The sequence below is a fragment of the Tupaia chinensis genome, unplaced genomic scaffold, assembly GCF_000334495.1.
Source record: "Tupaia chinensis unplaced genomic scaffold, TupChi_1.0 Scaffold000627_1, whole genome shotgun sequence".
Classification (NCBI taxonomy): Eukaryota; Metazoa; Chordata; class Mammalia; order Scandentia; family Tupaiidae; genus Tupaia; species Tupaia belangeri.
The window spans coordinates 5826200-5844953 of NW_006160147.1; the positions used below are offsets into that span (position 1 = coordinate 5826200).

General features: G+C 41.2%; 1 protein-coding gene across 2 annotated transcripts in view; it reads left to right on the top strand.

Moving 5' to 3' along the window:
* The window catches only part of CR2 (complement C3d receptor 2), a 44880-nt gene that overhangs the window by 1795 nt on the left and 24331 nt on the right, over positions 1-18754 (top strand). For both annotated transcript variants that reach the window (XM_014591953.2, XM_014591954.2), the window contains exons 2-6: positions 14489-14878; positions 16527-16715; positions 16802-16901; positions 17147-17229; positions 17739-18146. In XM_014591953.2, the coding sequence (XP_014447439.1) occupies positions 14489-14878; positions 16527-16715; positions 16802-16901; positions 17147-17229; positions 17739-18146 (1170 nt within the window). The remainder of the gene's footprint in view (positions 1-14488; positions 14879-16526; positions 16716-16801; positions 16902-17146; positions 17230-17738; positions 18147-18754) is intronic.

The window sequence follows — 18754 nt, forward strand, 5'->3', positions numbered from 1 at the left end:
CAGGGGTCCTCGGTGAGCTGGGGGTGAGGGGGGATGAAGCACGGAGGTAGGGACACGCCTGGGGCAGGGAGGGATCCTGTACCGCTATGCAAAGCAGGTGGCCAAGAGCGAGAAGGTGGGAGGCTTTCCTGCCTCCCCTTCTATTTGGGGACCCCTGCAATCTTCTGGCCCTAAGTGTCTCCACTTCTCCGGGGAGCACAAGAATTAGAAGCTGAGCAACAGGGGGCACTGTCTGTGTGGAGGTAGCGCGCTCCTGGCCTGCGGTCGCTGGATCCCGCAGGTGCATCGCTCAGGGTCCTGGAGGTCTTTGAGCGCATTAGCTCACCGCGGACCCAAACCCGCCCCGACAGCAAACGCCTCCCGGCGGGCTAGGCTGCTAGCGGGGGTTTCTGCGCACTGAAGTCCGCTACTCCCCAGTGAGAGCAACAGAGCCTCCGCTCCCTCCCCTAAACAAGAGCAATACCTGGCTCCCAAGACTGGGTCTCAGATTTTTTTGAACTTTGATGCGATATTGTTAAGTGAACTTTAAATATCGGAGTTACTTTTGAAAGTTGAGGCATTGATTAAAACTATAGTTTTTTTTTCTTCATGTCATTTATCTTCTGTAATGGTGTGAGCTTCCAGAAAGTCCCATTCAATGTTTATGCTTTTTTTTTTCCCCCTGGATCGGCTTGATCTTTTTTTTTTTTTTAAAGTATTATAATATATGAAATTAATCTCTTGGCTATAAAATGAATGTCTTTCTAATTATCTCCGAGGTACAGTGAATTTCTAGTTTCCAAGATGCTTACGGTATGCAGACCTCAATAACTGGGTGACTTTGGGCAAGTCATTTAGCTTCTCTGACCTTTGGTTTCTTTTTCTGTAAAATGAAGCTTAGTGACAAACTGTGCTACCCCCTCACTGAGGTCCCTGAGTATCACATCAAATTAGTCAAGTCAAGGGCAGATGTTAGTCGTTACTATCAATATCAGTAAGTCTACTTGCTATTCAAACCGGCTTTATGTAGAGCTAGCATGGAAGTGACCACAGCACAGTTGGTTACGTGCCGGACATATTGCATTTACTACATTTTTTTTTCATTAAGTTACTCTATCTGCTTTCCTGCATTTAACTCTTTACCCTTAATTAAATATTTTCCCAAAGCATTTTCTTCATCTTCTTCCCCCCCCCCCTTTTTTTTAAAAACATACTAACTCTATTTGGACAGGTGCACATTCACAACTTTCCTAGCACCTCCGGAGGCATAGTTTCAGGTCTGATTTCTCACCTATCTCTAAGTTTCAGAGAGAGGATCATCAACTGACAGTAAAATTCTTCACCAACCTTGCCAATTTAGCCTTCCCTCCAAATGTGCACCCAGGGTCAGAGCGGGACTACTGTCTAGGTCATCTCACTCCAGACTCGTCAGACGGCGTCTCCCTGCCAGCTGTTAAAGCCAATGTGCTTCTGTTGTCACTTTACCATTCTTCTGCCAACATCCCAGTGCGAAGCAATATACTTGCCTGTGTGACAGCTTCCTTTCTTGTGGTCATTCTGTTCCCAGTTTCTTCAACCTTTCCAGTCATGAAAAACAACACTTTTAATATGTCTTTTTTCATTTTTCCACTTTGTTGCTGAAAAATCTAGAGTTCCCTACTGCCTTGGAGAGAAAAATTGAGTATATTCAACTGATTTTTTTTTTTTTTACAGAGGGATTTTTGTTATAGGATGCATGCACTTGCTGAGAGACAAAGAGAGATAGAGACAGGAAACGAGAAATCACCCCACAAGGAACATGGCCACACTGCAATTCCTTTTCCTCCATTATCTTCTGGGATTTTGGGCACGCATGCACATGCACCCAGCATGAGTTTTAAGCTGCCAGGTCTGGGATTCGAACTGCAATCAACTACATGGGAACCCGGTGACATAACCATTACACCATCAGCTGGTCCCATTTCAAGCTTTTTCAATTGGATCTCACCTAAGCATGCCCCTCCTTTCTCTTTTCTCCTGTCTTGTGTGCACTCACTGCTCATCCCCTGACCTACCTGTCACCCCATTGCTCATGCACTACCCACTTCCCCGCTGACCCTCGTTGCTACTGTTAACCCTCCCCAAATCATCACTTGGCTCTCAGCCAGCTCCTGCACTGAAGTCTGTGTAAGAAACTTGAAGCACCCTTTTTAAAAGGTAGGCTTCTGAGTTCAACCTCCTCTTCCAGAGATTCATTGGTTCAGAGTATGACCCAGAAGGCTAAAGTTTACAAAGTACTCTGGAAGATTTTACAGTAAGTACCTGTAGGGTACACAGTTATAAGCAAAGTCATGAAGAGCAATTTCTTTGAGTGTTTTCCTACTTTTTCTTTCATTTGCATAAACAAATTCAATTTTCCTTCACTCTTAGATTTTATTCAAGCCTTTACTGTCACCTTACATGAGGGAAACCAGACCATGAAATGGGAATTCCCCTGTTTTCCAATCAACTGCAAATCTACCTCTGTCTGGAAGAGATCCACTCTCTCCTGCTTAAAACCTACCAATGGCTTCTTGAAAGTTAAATGCAGTCAGTAGCTTGTACAATAGCATGTATCAATGTTAATCTCATTTTCAACTGCAGTCTGATTTTGACTGCACTATTGTAGAATGCACTCTCATCATAGTAGAATAAAATCCATGCCCCTTGTCTTCTGCTGTAAGACCTCTGCCTCTCTCTGAAATTTGCTACATTCCCTCCTTGCACCCTCTGCTCCAGCCATGCAGATCTTTCCTCTGTCGCCCGAACACAGCCATGTACTTGTTTAGCCTTCGCACCAGGAATTCTCCCTATTGAAATGCTCCTCCTGCCTAACCATACATAACATCTTGACACTCGTGTCTCAGCTCCACTGTGGCTCTTCTCTGACACCAGGTTGTACGCCAGGCCACTCTCGCTAATACAGAACCTCCTCCTGTTTTCTGCCACCTGTCACCATCTGAAACATTCTCGTTTATTTACTTACCTATTGCAAATAAGCAGGAATTCCGATTCCATGAGAGCAAGGCCTGTATCTGTTTTATTGCCTGATTTGAATCTCTAAACACTAGCATGTAATTTGATGCTTAGGAAATCTGTATTGGAAAATTGTTTTTTCCTTTTTACAATAATGAAGAAGTATCCTTTCTCCTGAGCCTCTATTCAAAGCCACATCCCATTCCCTGTTGTCTTTGCAAGGACTTTACTTCTGCAGATGCCTCCTGCCATGTGTCACCTGTTTGCTTCTCTGTATCGGATCATCCCCACCAGCATTAAATTTGTACCAGGACATCCTATATGGGAACAGAAGGAGGACATCCCATGGCCCAGTGGACTTTTTTTTTTTTTGAGAAGTTTTTGCTATAGGGTGTGTGCGCTCACCAGAAAGACAGAGAGAGACACAGAGACAGAAAGTGAGAGATCACCCTCGAGGGGGCTGGCCACGCTGCAATCCCTTCTCCATTCTCCTCTTGGGATTTTGGGCATGCACGCACATGCGCCTGGCGTGAATTTAAGCCACTGTGTCTGGGACTCAAACTGCGGTCAACTACATGGGAGTCCAACAACATAGCCATTACACCAACTGCTGCTCCCGATTTTCTGATTTTCTGACCTTCTTGTCATCCTCCTCAGTCAAGCTTCTCGTGCTGACTTGCTTGTACTTCCTTATTTCCTTGCTCACTCCAGACTGACCTGTTCCCCCACCTTTCTCCTTTAGGTACTTTTGATCAAGTTACTACTGACCTTCATGCTGACGGATCCAGTGGCCGATTTTCTATCTTTCCCTTTCTCTACTGTCTTCCTCTTGAAATAGTTTTTGTTCTTATTTTTGAAACAGAAGTCTCTTACCTGTTTTTTCCCATCTCTCTCGATGTTCTTCGTCTCTTTTGTCTTGGGGCTCGGCCCTGGCTCTCGTGCATCTTTCTCCATCTCTTCTTCCTAAGAGAGCTCATTTAGTCTCATGACTTTATATGATATTTACACACGGATTTATATTTTGTGTAGTCCTGACCTTGCTCCTGAGTTGCAAATTTGTATATTCCTACTGCCTAGCATCTTCATCTGAATGCCTAGTGTGTGCGTTAAGTATCATGTCTAAAATGGGATCCACTTAGTATAACATTGACCAGTAACATCTTTTTCTTCCTAGATTGATTTTTTGCTATAGGGCACATATGCTCGCCTGAGAGAAACAGAGACAGAGAGATGTTACCCTCTGGGGGAATGGCCATGCCACAATTCTTTCTACTCCATTCTCCTCTCAGAATTTTGGGCATGCGCACATGCACTCAGTGTGAGTTTCAAGCTGCTGGGTCCAAGACTTGAACCACAGTTGACTATGTGGGAGTCCAGTGACTTAACCATTAAGCCATCTGCTGGTCTCTAACACTGACATCTTATAGCAGCCTAAGAAACCTGCATAATCCCTCCTGCTGAGCTGCATAACTTGATCATTCCTACTCTGCTTTGCTCACTGTATTCTAGCTACACTTGCCTGCTGTCTCTCCCTGAAGCATGGAAGCATACCATATGCATGCCTGCTACAAGACTTCTGCTTCCTGTGCTTTGCCTGGCTGCTCCTTCTTATCCTTCATTTCCAATTCAAATGTCACCTCTTCACAGGCCTCCCTCAATCATCAAAACTGAAATTGCATGCCATTCTTCCCCTTTTTCCTTCCAGCACATTGCATTTTGACACATTTCTCTGTTTATTTCATTTACAGCATCATCTTATTTGTCTCCTGGGATTTATTTATAGTCTATCTCCTTCTGTTGAAATATGAATTTTATAAGGTTAGGAGGTTATCTCTACTCTTCCCTAATGCATCTCCTGGGCTTAGAACTATACCTGGGTTCATATGCATAACTGGTGATTAAAAATCATTCATCTGGGACCAGCAGTTGGCATAAAGGCTATGTCGCTGGACTTCCATGTAGTAGACCGCAATTTGAGTCCTGGACCTGGTGGCTTGAACTCACACCAGGTGCATGTACGCGCATGCCCAAGATTCCGAGAGGAGAATGGAAGAGAAGGGATTGCAGCGTGACCATCCCCTCAGGGGGATGATTTCTCACTTTCTGTCTTTCTCTCTCTCTCTGTCTTTCTGGTGAATGCACGTGTCCTATAGCAAAAACCTCCAAAAAAATCATTCATCAGCTAGCCAGGAAACTCTGTATTAAGGCATTTGATTATAATTCTTGTCCTTGGTGATAATTTCTCCTCTTCCTTGCTTTTTGAGCAACCTTCTGATTTTTATTTTTATTATTCTATATACTTGCTTTTCATCCATTTCAAGTAGATTTCTAAGCCATTTCAAGCTAAGCTAAGCCCCTTGGACTCAGGGTTGAAAGTGTCTGTGTCATCCTGAAACAGCACTGGCTAGTTAAGTTTGTAGCATGGTCTGAGGGGTGTGTGTGTGAACGTCTTGCCTCCACATCTGTTTCAGATCCAGCTGTGATGTACTCTGACTTTTACTCCTGCTTGTAGAAAGATGTGAAAGAGTGCATGGACATCAAAAAGATTTATATTACTTAATGGTTCATCAAAAAACCTTTCCTTTTCCGACATGGGAGATAAAATGATCTCTGGAAATTCTGTCTTACCAATTTCATTACCAATGAGGGCTCGTATCCCCAGTGAGAGATTCCCCCAGCTGCCTCATTGGAGATGAAACTTTCCTTTATATATATATATATTTTTAAATTATTTTTATTTTTTTAGTTCTCATCCAGAATGTACGATTCTAACCTCTTTCACTATGGAGAATCCTTTAATAAATAGTTCTGCTTTCGCTGTTTCCAGGGCTTGGCTTCATCTTAGTCTATATCATCGCTGCTGATGAGATCTTGTGGATTTAATTGATTTTTCCAGCGTGGAGTGGATAATTTGGTGTCTATATCATTGTTGCTAATTAAGTATTGTGAATTTAAATTGATTTTCCAACTTGTGGCTGATAATTTGGTATCGTCCCTACTTACATTCAAGGATGGTAGGTTAGATCACTTGATTAGAGTACCTGGCACGGGTAGCATCAGTGTCATGAAGTGAGTCTTTGCTGAGAGCAAACCCCCATCCTCCCTACAGAGCCTTGTGGTTTCACACAGCACGCACGTGGAGACATCTGCTGTTTTTAATGGAGAAAACCTAAGGAGTTGCGGCAATAAATAGAAGGGACTCTCCAGTGAGAGCTGGGTCCTAACGGTGATGGGAGTTCTGTGTATGTCTTTCTGTAAATCCGTGTTTATTCTTTGACATTCTCTGTAACCATCTCGGACTTGTTTGAAAAAAGCTATTTATAAATTTGATATTCAAAAATATTGCTATGCTTGGGGGGCTTCAAAGCTGGGTGCTTTTTTCTTGGGCTACCATCTGACCTGGAAGCAGAGTTAACTTCTTACTCTCTGAATATAACTTTATGGAGCTGAAGTTCGAACTCTCTCTTCTATCTGGAAACATGACCTTTCCAGGTGCATCTTCAAGTATGTGGTTGCTAGTTTCTTACCCGTCTCTTAGATAACATTTGTTTCATTAAAAATAATAATGATAATAATAAATCATTTAAGTCACAGGTAACTGTCTTCAAATGACTAGTTCCTTTTATCTAGTCTCATCAGAAAGTATTTACTGACTCAGGAGGTGGTGGTTAAGGTGCTGGATCCCATAGGGTCAATTGTGCAGTTTGAGTCCTGGACCCGATGGCTTGAAAATCATGCCAGGCACTTGTGCACACATGCCCAAAATCCCAAAAGAAGCCTGAGAGAGAAGGGTTTGCAGTGTGGCCATTCCCCCAGGTGATTTCTCACTTTCCCTCTCCTCTCTGTCTGTCTCTCTTTAGGGAGTGCACATGCCCTATAGCAAAACTAAAACATATGCATACACACATACACACACACACACACACACACACATACATACTCAACTCTCTTGGAAGCATATTACTGTACTAGGTGGGTAGATTAACATAATGAAGAATAAACATGTTTTCTTCTCTTGAGGTGCTAAAGGTTTAATAACTAAGATTTTTTTTTTTTGAGAGGTTTTTGCTATAGAGCACATGCACTTGCTAGACAGAAAGAGAGACAGAGAGACAGAAAGTGAGAAATCAGCCCCCAGGGAGGGTGGCCATGCCGCAATCCCTTCTCCTCCATTCTTCTCTCGGGATCATGGGCATGCACACACACACGCCCGGTGTGAGTTTAAGCCACCGGGTCTGGGACTCAAACCGTGGTTGACTACATGGGAGTCCAGTGACATAGCCATTGGGCTAACTGCCGGTCCCAGTAACTAAGATTTTTCTATTGATTCACTCAAGTAATTTTCGAGGATCCCACATGTGCTGAGCTTTTACAAGGTCTCTGATGTACTTTAGTTTCGTGCTAGTCCAGCAAGGCTTTTATTTATCAGATATGTACTTACAAGATTTTAGATTTTACTTATTAAACTCTAAGTTTTGTTTTCCTGCAAGCTCAACAAATAGTGTGTACTAATTGTATGTGTGATTTGTTGTGTATCAATTACACGTCTACAAAATTGGGGAAAAATATTAACATGCTTCCTTCCCCCAGAAAAAAAATTAATTAAAAACACAAGTATACAGCCTGCAAGACCCTTGTCTTTCTATTTTCCCCAACAAACAAATAAACAAACAAACAAACCCAAACCACACATTTTTATTTATAAGGCTGTAAAAAGATGAAACAACCCTGGACTGTTTCTGGAATTTTATAAACAATTATTTTCTCCAGTTCTTCCTCTGAAGTCAATCCTAAAACTTGTTTGAACCTCTGAGCTTATTTCTTGGTATGTTTATCCATGCTGTAACAATATGTGTTGTTTGTCTTGGAAACATTGCCCCCTTTTAGACGGACTTACTAATGATCAAAGTTGTCAGAATAATTGGTGATGAAACAGACATAGAGAAGTTTTCGCCTCTGTTGCTTTTGATATTCCTGTGGTCTTTGTCTCTAGGTCAGTGTAAGTTCCTGCCCAGGTATCCTTTTGCTAAGCCTACAAGTGAGAGTGATCAGTCTGAGTTTGATGTTGGGACACGGTGGGAATACAAATGCCTTCCTGGGTATATCAAAAGGTCATTCTCTATCACCTGCTTACCTAACGCCAAGTGGTCAGACGCTCAGCAGTTCTGTAAACGTGAGTAATCCTATAACAGAGACAATTGGGGTCTATGTGTATATCTGTTTAGGATGAGCTGTTATTTTCAAGATAAAAGACCAGTAGATTCATCTGTCATCTCTAACAAAGGGGACTCCTGGCATCTCCATGTTTCCTTTTACTTCTAAAGGCATTGGGTATTAGAGTTAAGTCTTCACAGTTGACCAGCTCTATTTACCCTGTTATTTCCCTGACTTTGATCTCTAATCTCTACTCTATGTTAGAGTGAGGTTAAGAGTTAATTTAGAAGGATATTAGTTTCACATCATTCCCCATTCAATTCAAGATTTTTTTTTTTAGTTAACTACTAGATATGAAGCACTAGATGAGATTATGGGGTTTGGGAGAGACTTAAAATTTAACCAGATAGATTTTACCCTGGAAGAACATTATACTCGTTGTAAAAACTGATTCAAGCTGTACTGAGATATAATTTCTTTGATTTATAAAGTGCTATGAGATCATAGAGAAGTAAATAATAAATACCATCTCAGATAACTGGGGAAATCTAGGATTTCTAAGATAGAAAACAGCATAAAAAAAGGATAGAGAGGGACCAGCAGATGGCATAATGGTTATGTCTCTGGACTCCCATGTCGCCAGCTGTGGTTCAAGTCCTGAGTCCAGTGGCTTAAAACTCATCCTGGGCATGTGTGTGTGTGCCCAAAAGCCCAAGAGGAGAATAGAGGAGAATGGATTGCCATGTGGCCACCCCCCGGGGGGTAAGGATTTTTCACTTTCTTTCTCTCTGTCCCACTGGCAAGCACATGCACCACATAGTAAAAATAATCTCTCTCTAAAAAAAAGTATAGAGATATGAAAGAACTTGATATCTTTGGAAAACAGGAAAAAAATCAGCATGGTTGGACTATAGGATGCATGGTAAATGATACTAGTTGATTAAGTGGATTGGAGCTTATCATGATGGCCCATCAACAATGGTAAGCTATTGTTAAATTTTTTAAGTGTGAAGAGTGGCAGGACCCTATATATTTTGGGGGCGTGTGTGTCATATTTTTATTAATTTTTAAAAATTATTATTCATACATTAAATTGTTGTACATCATTTAGATTGTGAAGAGACTTTACCCAGCATGTCACACACCTCAGTCCAGCCCAGTTGAGACTATTATACACATCCTTGTCAACAGATAAAAATCCTTATCTGTGTCCCACAACTGTCTTACCTTTCCATTTCGCCCCCAGATTTCCTTTCCTACACTCTTCCCCTCCCACACTCTCATTCCACTTTGTTTCTAGTGTCCATTACAATTTTTAATGATTTCATGTTCTCCAGTCTTTCAGTCTCTACCATACCATATTTATGCTTTAGAAATGTAACACATATAGGAGCTGGTTCCTTGGTTCACCAGTAATGTGCTGCTGAAGAGCAGCTAGATCCCACATAGTGACCATGGTTCAAATCACCAGCAGGGTCAGCCTAGAACATTTCCAGGCATCTGTACAAATGGCCAAGATCAGATGGACTGGAGGACTGGAGGAAGGGGATCACAACCTATGGAGGGTGCATCTCTCTCTCTCTCTCTCTCTCTCTCGATGCATATACTTGTGTGGACATGCATTCTATCATGAAAAAATATAATATATACAGCAATGTAGAAAATATCTAAGGGAAACCATACCTAGAATGGTAAATTATGCCACTCAGTAATCTGATGGGAAATTACAGCAGAGGCAAATGGTTGTTTTGAAGAAAGATATTTGGAGTCTAGTTACTAAAATTTGGTGACTAATCGAATGGGGGGGGGCAGAAGATAGAAGATGAGTTACAGAAAAGTAATGATGGTGATGAAGTTTAAGGCAGGAGTTGGTGGATGATGCCATCAACCGAGAGAATATAAAAAGAAAAATTAGAGATATAGTTATCATTGACCTCAACTAAAATTTGCATCTATACACAGAAATATAGACTGTATTCTTTAAACAAATAGTATCTGGAGTTGACTGGCTTTTTGGAAGGTACATGTTTTGTCAATGTCAAAATTTTTTTTTAAGTGTACTTAAGTAGATTCATCAGCAAGTCCAGTCAGGATGGGATTTAATATAAAATAAAAATATCTTCCAAATCCCAGCCCCAAATCTGTTTTATTTTCCCTTATAGGTAAATCATGTATGAGTCCTAGAGAACTCCTCCATGGCTCTGTGTTTATACCCAAGGGTATCGAGTTTGGGTCAACAATTACTTATTCTTGTAATAAAGGGTGAGTTGACAGGCAACATCTTCAGGGTGCATGGATACTAGAACAGTAGTTCCAGCTGGAAACAATCAGTCTTCCAAAAGAGACCTTAGTAATTGTTAACTCTTTATAACAGATAAGAAAAAAAAGAAATCATCTACCTGATTTGCTCCATAGATGATTCTTCAGGTTTACTCATTGGACATAATCCCTAGGAGGGGAAGAAGTTTGGGCTGTCTTCTAATTTTAAGTCTCCAGTGTTACTGACTAAGAGACAAGTATTATTGGGCTTTACATTGGTGAAACTTTTGCATAAGTCCCTAATCTATTGCCACTACTTATCATCCATGACATTCTATTCTCCACCATTCTTTCTGTGGAAAGTACAAGGCTATTCTACAAATGCAACTTAGGCTGGGAGGTGATCACTCATCTCTTTATCTTTAGATATCGACTCATTGGGGACTCATCTATTACATGTGTTATCTCAGACAATACTGTAACCTGGGATAAGGACATGCCTGTTTGTGAATGTGAGTAGAACAATCTCTCCTTTGTGCCTTATTTAATTCCTGTGTCCTCTTCCAGAGGGAAATGTGGCATCTGCACCTCAAAAGGAGTAACTAGGAAGGTTATACATAGCTTGGGTAGTTTGGGGGCACAGAATTGTGGCTTGTTCATTTTCTCTGTGTCCTCTGATTTCACCATACTTTCCTGTCTTTTGATCATAAGTTATTTCACACTGAAGAAATGCTTAAATTTAAAATATATCGTGAGATTATGCACTGCCAACTTTATTTTCTGCAAGAAGTAGGCCAGCCTAGGTGCCTTTCCTAAAATTTTGTATGTTCTCCAAGGTGAGGACTAGTGACCTGCTCATAGCTTTTTGAATTTTAATCAGCCAGTTTCATGTATCTGGCTACTTTGCTACCTCCTACTTAGAGTCATCTTTAAGGATTCAGAATATAGGATATAGAATTTCAACAATATAGATGAATCTTGGGCTGGGTACAATTTATTTATGAGAATGAAGATAACATTTTTAGAAAGTATAACATTTAATTGTCTTCTCTCTTTTTCCACCTACCCCTTGCCAAAAGCTATTCTTTGTGAATCACCCCCACCCATACTCAATGGGGAGTTTTACAGCAGCAATGAAGAGAACTTTCACTATGGAATGGTGGTGACTTATCAGTGCACTGTTGGACAGCATGGGGAAAAGCTGTTTGATCTTGTGGGTGAAAAGTCAATATATTGTACCAGCAAAGACGATCAAGTTGGTGTCTGGAGCAGTCCGCCCCCTCAATGTATTACTCCAGTCAAATGCCCAGTTCCAGAGGTTGCACATGGAATTATGGAATCTGGATTTAGATATTCCTTTTCCTTAAACGATACAGTGATGTTTAAGTGTCAGCCTGGTTTTACCATGAAAGGCAGCAATGTAGTACAGTGCCATTCAGACGGCAAATGGAATCCTCCACTGCCAAGGTGCTTCGAGGGTGAGTTGGGCTAACATCTGGGGATCTAGAAATAAAATGAGGGTTTTTTTTTTTTTTTTTGAATAGACACATGGGAAAAGTAGGAGGAAGATAGTGAGAGGATCTCTCAGAACTTTTCGTTGAATGAAAGGGAAATGAGGTGTGATCTGGAACAGATCGAGACAGGGAAAACAGTTGCATGGTCACCTGGTCTGAAAAAAGCAATACATGCTAATTCCAGTCCATCTCACCTAAAGGAGTCTCTGCTTTATACTGAATAGAGTTAACAACACCACCTTCACTCCCACCTCCTCTACCCAGTCAACCCCATGCTGGCTGTAAGTTGCAGAGAAGAAAGTTCTTATTACAGATACATGGTCCTATTCTTTTCTTAGGGTGTCTACCGCCTCCACCTATCCACCATGGTAATTATAACAAAAGGGATAAGGAATTCTTTCCAGTTGGACAGGAAGTGACCTACAGCTGCGAGCTTGGCTATACACTCATTGGAACTAACCCTGTCCAGTGTACATCCTCGGGAACTTGGAATCATGCCGCCCCCAAATGTGAAGGTGCCTAAAGCTCTCCTCCATCTAAAGGAAACTCAACTGTTTCCTGACTCTTCATGTGCCAGCCTTGTTTCTTCTTTCCTAGTGAAATCATGCAATGCCATTCCAAACCAACTTCTCAATGGCCGTGTGGTTCCTCCTCCCAATCTCCAGCTTGGGGCAGAGGTTTCCTTTGTTTGTGATAAGGGGTGAGTGAAGTGATGGAGACGTAGGACTCATAAATAAGTCTTGCAAAGCTTAATCTCTAAAGATAGGCAACTTCTTCTCTCTTTGAGTCTTTTTCTTTCTTTTCTTTATCATTTGTGACTGAGCACCTTGTCATTGATCATCCTCGCGATCTTCCCAAGTATATGCATTGTACGTGGCCGGTCAAAGCTGGGAATTTTTCTTTTGTCAGAAAAAAGCAAAGTGTCGGTTTCAAAGCTAAAGCTCCTATTATGGAGAATTAATAGATGATTTGGCATTTCGGTAAAGGGCTTCCTTGGTGTGAATTTAGGGAGCAAGGCCTTTGATGTTTTCTTCACTAGGAAGAGAGGTTTTCCTTCTAAGAGATAATCAAGAGAATATTGTCATGTGGATAACAAAGAGGAAAAGATGAATTTAAAAAGAGAATACATTGTTAGGATTTTTTTCTCTGATCTGAAGTCATTATATAGCTGAGCTGAGTCACAAATAACCTTGGACTTCTCCCTTAAGATTGGACCCTGTAAAAATGTAGATCCCATTAATACCACATACTTGAGAGAAGTGATTAATTCCATGCAATTGACAATTGGCTTGATCTGGTGATGATTTATTACCCCTTATTGTTCAAGGTTCCGGTTAAATGGCAAATCTTCTAGTCAGTGTGTCCTAGAAGGAATGACAGTACTCTGGAATAATAAGTTTCCTGTCTGTGAACGTGAGTAGAAAACAAAAATAATCAAGTACGGATCTTCTACCTCTTGGTTTTTAGTGTGATCCCATGCATTTATCAATGATCACATCTTACCTATGTATGTGCTTTGAATGGATATGTGCTACTTTTCTTCTGGGTGTTCTAGAATACAGATAAAAAACATTACGTTTATTCGGTTGTCTAAATATTATATTACACTTTCTATACATATAAAGAAAAAGGCTTTTGAAAGTTACCCCTAATGAAACCTAGTATAGCATTGATGAGCAGAAACCATTCGACTGTGTCTTCTTATGCCACTTTCTCTACTGAAGAGCTTCTCTTGGAGCAAAATCAAATTAACTGTGAGTTCTGGAGACTGACATTTTTCCCTTTATTCTGAAGACTTACTCGGAAAATACGTGTATATACCAAGGTAGCTGTGAACAATTAATATTCTACTTGCCCACCAGGATAAGTAGATAGACCATGGGTTCATTATTCGAATCTCTGTTCACTTCCTGGGCTTCTATACCAGGGTCTAACTCAATGCACGACAAATGACCTGTCACGAGAGTACACTGTGGTAGCAGCAGGACTGAATATGATCCTATCACCTGCACATATCATAAGCCCTGAATAATTAGTACGTTTTAGGTACTGTACTTTCTCACATTTTTATCACACTGGAGTCTCACCGCACCTTATGAATAGGCTTGAATTATACTAATGTAGACTAGGAAATGGAGGCTTAGAGAAGGCAAGACTTGCCTAAAGTCACACAGCTATTGAATGTCCGTGGGGATTTGAAACCAGCTCTACTCATTCCTAGTTTCATTAACCCATGACCTTCCACATGTAATAAGCATGCTGTTAATCTATTATGTTCTTGCTTAATCTGCCTTTTCTTTATAGAATTGACTAGACTCAGAACTATTTGAAAAATCATTTCATTGTTATTGTTCAATCAAAATGGTCCTTATAGTCATAAATTGAGTTGTTTGCCAAAGATTGTGAGAAAGGTAAGAACTTAAAAGCTTGGCAATAAGCAGGAACTATACGTGAGAAATAGTTTATACAGATTTCTAAGTGTGTTTCTGAAAAAGCGATGTGTTCTATATTTAGATCTCCCATCTAAAGTTGAACCTTTTTATTATCGTGATCCCATATGCGAACTTCCTTTCTTCTCTCCTTTCCAGGGATTACTTGCGACCCTCCTCCTCCTATCAAAAATGGCCGGAGTGTTACCCCTCAGAATCCTGTGCCTGTTGGTACTGTGATAAGGTACTCTTGTTTGAATGCCTTCCGCCTCATCGGAGAAAAAACTATTTTTTGTCTAACTAAAGACCAAGTGAATGGAGTCTGGGATAAACCTCCTCCAACATGTGAACTTTACAATAAATATTCTACTTGCTCTGAGCCCATGGTACCAGGGGGATACAAAAGTAAAGAATCTAGAACACAATACAGACATGGTGATTCTGTGACATTTATCTGTAAAACCAACTTCACCATGAAAGGAAACAAAACCGTGTGGTGCCAAGCAAATAGAACATGGGGGCCAACACCACTACCGACCTGTGAGAGTGGTGAGTATGAAAAGGAAACCACGTTGAGAGAATGGGGTCTTGCATTTCTGGGTAGATCATGTTTTGAATCCTTCCGAAGGAAGGACAGTGTGAACATGTGAATGACGGGGGTGGATGGGAGAATGCAAAGGAAAAGGTGAAAATGATAGTTTTTTGGGGTTTTCTTGGTCATGGAGGACCATATCTATTCATTCCAAAAACATCAACTAAGCAAAAGAATTGGATGTATAAAGAGAAAAAGTAATTGAGCATACATAACCACTGAGTAGAGTAAGTCTCACAAAGATGGGGGCCAGAGATTTTTAGGGCTGTAGGAAATGGGTGGTTTTAAACTTCATATTTGGGTAACTGAAAAGAAATGTAGGCTCTGGTAACAGAAATACACTCAGTGGATTTAAAACTCAATTGTAAGCAGCTGTTGATAGAGTCTGGCACAAGAGAAGCCCCGTTGCCTGTGCTCTGTAAACAGTTTGAAGGGACCCACTATTTCCTTATGGCATCTCCTGAGCCATCACGTTTTGAATCAAGTGGGACCTACTGTAAACTCTTCATTTCGTTCACATTTTGTTTGGTTTATATTGCTGCTGAAATTTAAACTTGAATTTCAATTCTACAGTTTCAAAAGTTGGCTATATTTGATTTAAGAAAAAATATTTCATCAAAATTTGGCATTTATTTTTCTCTTTTCTTTTGCCTTTTTCCCTATGGGCCATGTGCACTTGCCAGAGAGAAAAAATGAGGAGAAATCACCTCCTGGGGAGGATGACCATGCCTCAGTCCCTTCTCTTCCAGTCTCCTCTCAGGATTTGGGGCATGCATGCACACGTGCTGGCATGATTTTCAAGCCACTGAGTCTGGGTCTCTAACCACAGAATCAGCCATATGGGATCCAGCACCTCAACCTCCACACCACCTGCTGGCCCCTAAGCATTCTTTTTCTTAAGAAAGAACAACATTGATAAATTCTAAATGGATTAAAGAGCTGAAAATCTGTGAAGTTATTTAAAAATGTGAATCTCTCTATCAGTGGATAGTTTGGGAGGTGGGAGATCATAAGAGAATCACAAAATGGAATGGCTATGGAAAACAAGCCTTTTCAAAAAATTTAAGTATATCTATTAGGTCATCGGGAAAGTCATGACTTATTTTTATGTTTTTCTAAGATGTGTTAAAGGAAGCAAGGCATGGAATAATATGTATTATATTTATGTGTGTGTGTGTATCTATCTATCTATCTATCTATATCTATATCTATATCTATATCTATATATAGGATCCCAACAAACTATATTACTAATGTCTGGCAGGATAACCCTCTAAAGGGTATTATGCTACTTTTGGAGCAGAGATTAGACTTAAGGATAGGGTGAATGTGGACAAATGTGGACATTTTTTGGTAATGGACATTTTTCACAAGGTAAATATAATTTGTGTAGTGTAACTAAAGAGGAAAAAAGTACTACCTGTGGCTTATAATGGATACAATTAAACCAAACCTATTTGATCTTTCAAAGACTGAATCAAAAGGTACTGATGACTGATTAACCGTAGATCAAATGTCATTCTTCGGGATCTATGTCTGAAGTTAGTACCTCTGTTGTGAAGGATGGATCAGCCGATGGCTTTTTTCTCTCCTATGTGTATAAAGATTTCCCGGTGGAGTGTCCGTCACTTCCCAGGATCCTCAATGGGTATCACACAGCGGAGGACATTAACCACGTTGCCCCGGGATTGTCTGTGACTTACACCTGCGACCCTGGTTACTTGCTTCTTGGACAAAAGACTATTAAATGTTTGTCTTCTGGAGAATGGGATGCTGAAACTCCTACATGTAAAGGTACCTTAAATTTACAATCCATTGAAAGAATCTGGACTGTTCTGCTATTTGCCTCATGTTTCTTGTCTTTGACTTGTTTTTATTAGAGGCTCAGTGTGAACCTCCAGGACTAGTTCCCAATGGGTGGGTGGAGGCACCGGCGAGTCTTCGGGTTGGCACAACTGTGACCATTTCCTGTAACACAGGGTGAGTGTCAGGGAGGTCTATGAGCTGTGATTCTTTGGCTTACATGGGTGTGGTATAAACTGTGAAGTCCACATACAGCCCCGCTGTGAAGCTCTGTGGACAGCCTGGGGGGAGGCTGTGAGAGGTCAGCCTACTAAGAGGGGAAGTTCACTCCTACTAAGTGAACCGGCCTTGGATTTTAAGGGAAGCTGTTGTTCTTCAGCACAAACTGTCCGATGGTTTTGAAGGACTGCCTCTGCTTTCAGGTATCGATTACAAGGTCAACCTTCTAGTCGATGTGTAATTGCTGGACAGCAAGCTGTTTGGACCAAGATGCCAGTATGCCAAGGTAGGTAAGGCAACTGTGGTTTGCAAGGAATGAAGATTTGAAAGCACTCTGTATTCTCAGAACCAACAGCTTTGGGTTTGGCTGTTACAGAACAGACCGTTAAAGGGCAAAGAATTTCTAGAACTCTTTTAGGAATTTGGTCTTCACTGAAGCATCCTTCCGTTACTCTTTATTCTTGGCTTTCTCAAGCAACAGAGTTCCTAGGACTTTTCTTCTCTGAAAGTCATATAGACTTGCTAAGTACACAACCAGGCTACATGAAAGAAATGGTACATTTGGTAAAATCAGTGATTTTATTTACCACAAAGTAGACATATCAGGAGTACAATTTTCCAGTCATACTGCTAACTTACATTGCTTCAGCTGCCTTGATTGATTCATTATAGATTCCCACATCACAGTCCTTGAACCTAGGACATGAGAGTGACAGTGTCCAGTGGTAGCTGAGACACCATTCTTTGTTGGTTGCACACTTGTGATCTTGTTATGCCTCTCTGTGATTTTTCTAGAAATTCTTTGCTCACCTCCTCCGCATATTCTCAATGGGAGGCACACAGGCAGCTCTTCGGCGGATGTTCCATATAGAAGCACAGTCACTTACACTTGTGACCCAGGCCCAGAGACAGGAGTGAACTTCATCCTCCTGGGAGAAGACACTATCTATTGTACTATCAACAGTCAGGGCACAGGGACATGGAGTGGTCCTGCGCCACGCTGCGAGCTTTCTACCTCTGCGATTCAGTGTCCACGTCCGCAGATCCTAAGGGGCTACCTGTTATCTGTGCAGAAAGATCAATATTCCTACAATGAAACAGTGGTATTTGCTTGCATGGCTGGATTCACCTTGAAGGGCAGCAGACAAGTCCGATGTAATCCCCGAGGCACATGGGAACCGTCAATACCAGTCTGTGAAAAGGGTAGGCGACCTACTACTCAAAACTGTGTTATTGATTAGATTTTTTTTAGAAAATTAGAGGAAGGGGTTATGGGACCTTAAGCAAGGCTTTAGGCAGTTTCTGTTCTCGATTATACTAAGTACAGTAAGTACAATTCTATAGAAGGTTCCCCCCACCCCCTGAGGGCTCTCGTACTTGCCAGAGAGAGAAACAGAGAGGAAGAGGAGAAGGCGCCCCCTTCCATGGAGAATGGTTATGAAGCAATCCTTTCTCCTCCACTTCTCCCTCCTTTCAGGATTTTAAGGGTGCACACACATGCACCTGGCATGTTTCTCAAGATTTCAGGGCCAGGACTTGAACTGCATAATTGGCCACATGTGATCCAGTAGCCTTAACCACCAGGCCACAGAGCCAGCCCTATCAAAGGCTTTCTTAGTATCATCCCCTCTGCCGTTGTTTCACTTTGGGGGAAATATGCTTGGGGGAAAAAAAAAACTAAGTTGGGAGAAAAATGTTTGTCTTAATAACGATTTCTTAAAAGGGAAGTCAGAAAAGGCCCTTTCTCAGGGATATATCAGAATCTCCCATAAAAACACTCAAGATAATTCCTTAAGAAGGGAAGAGAGGAC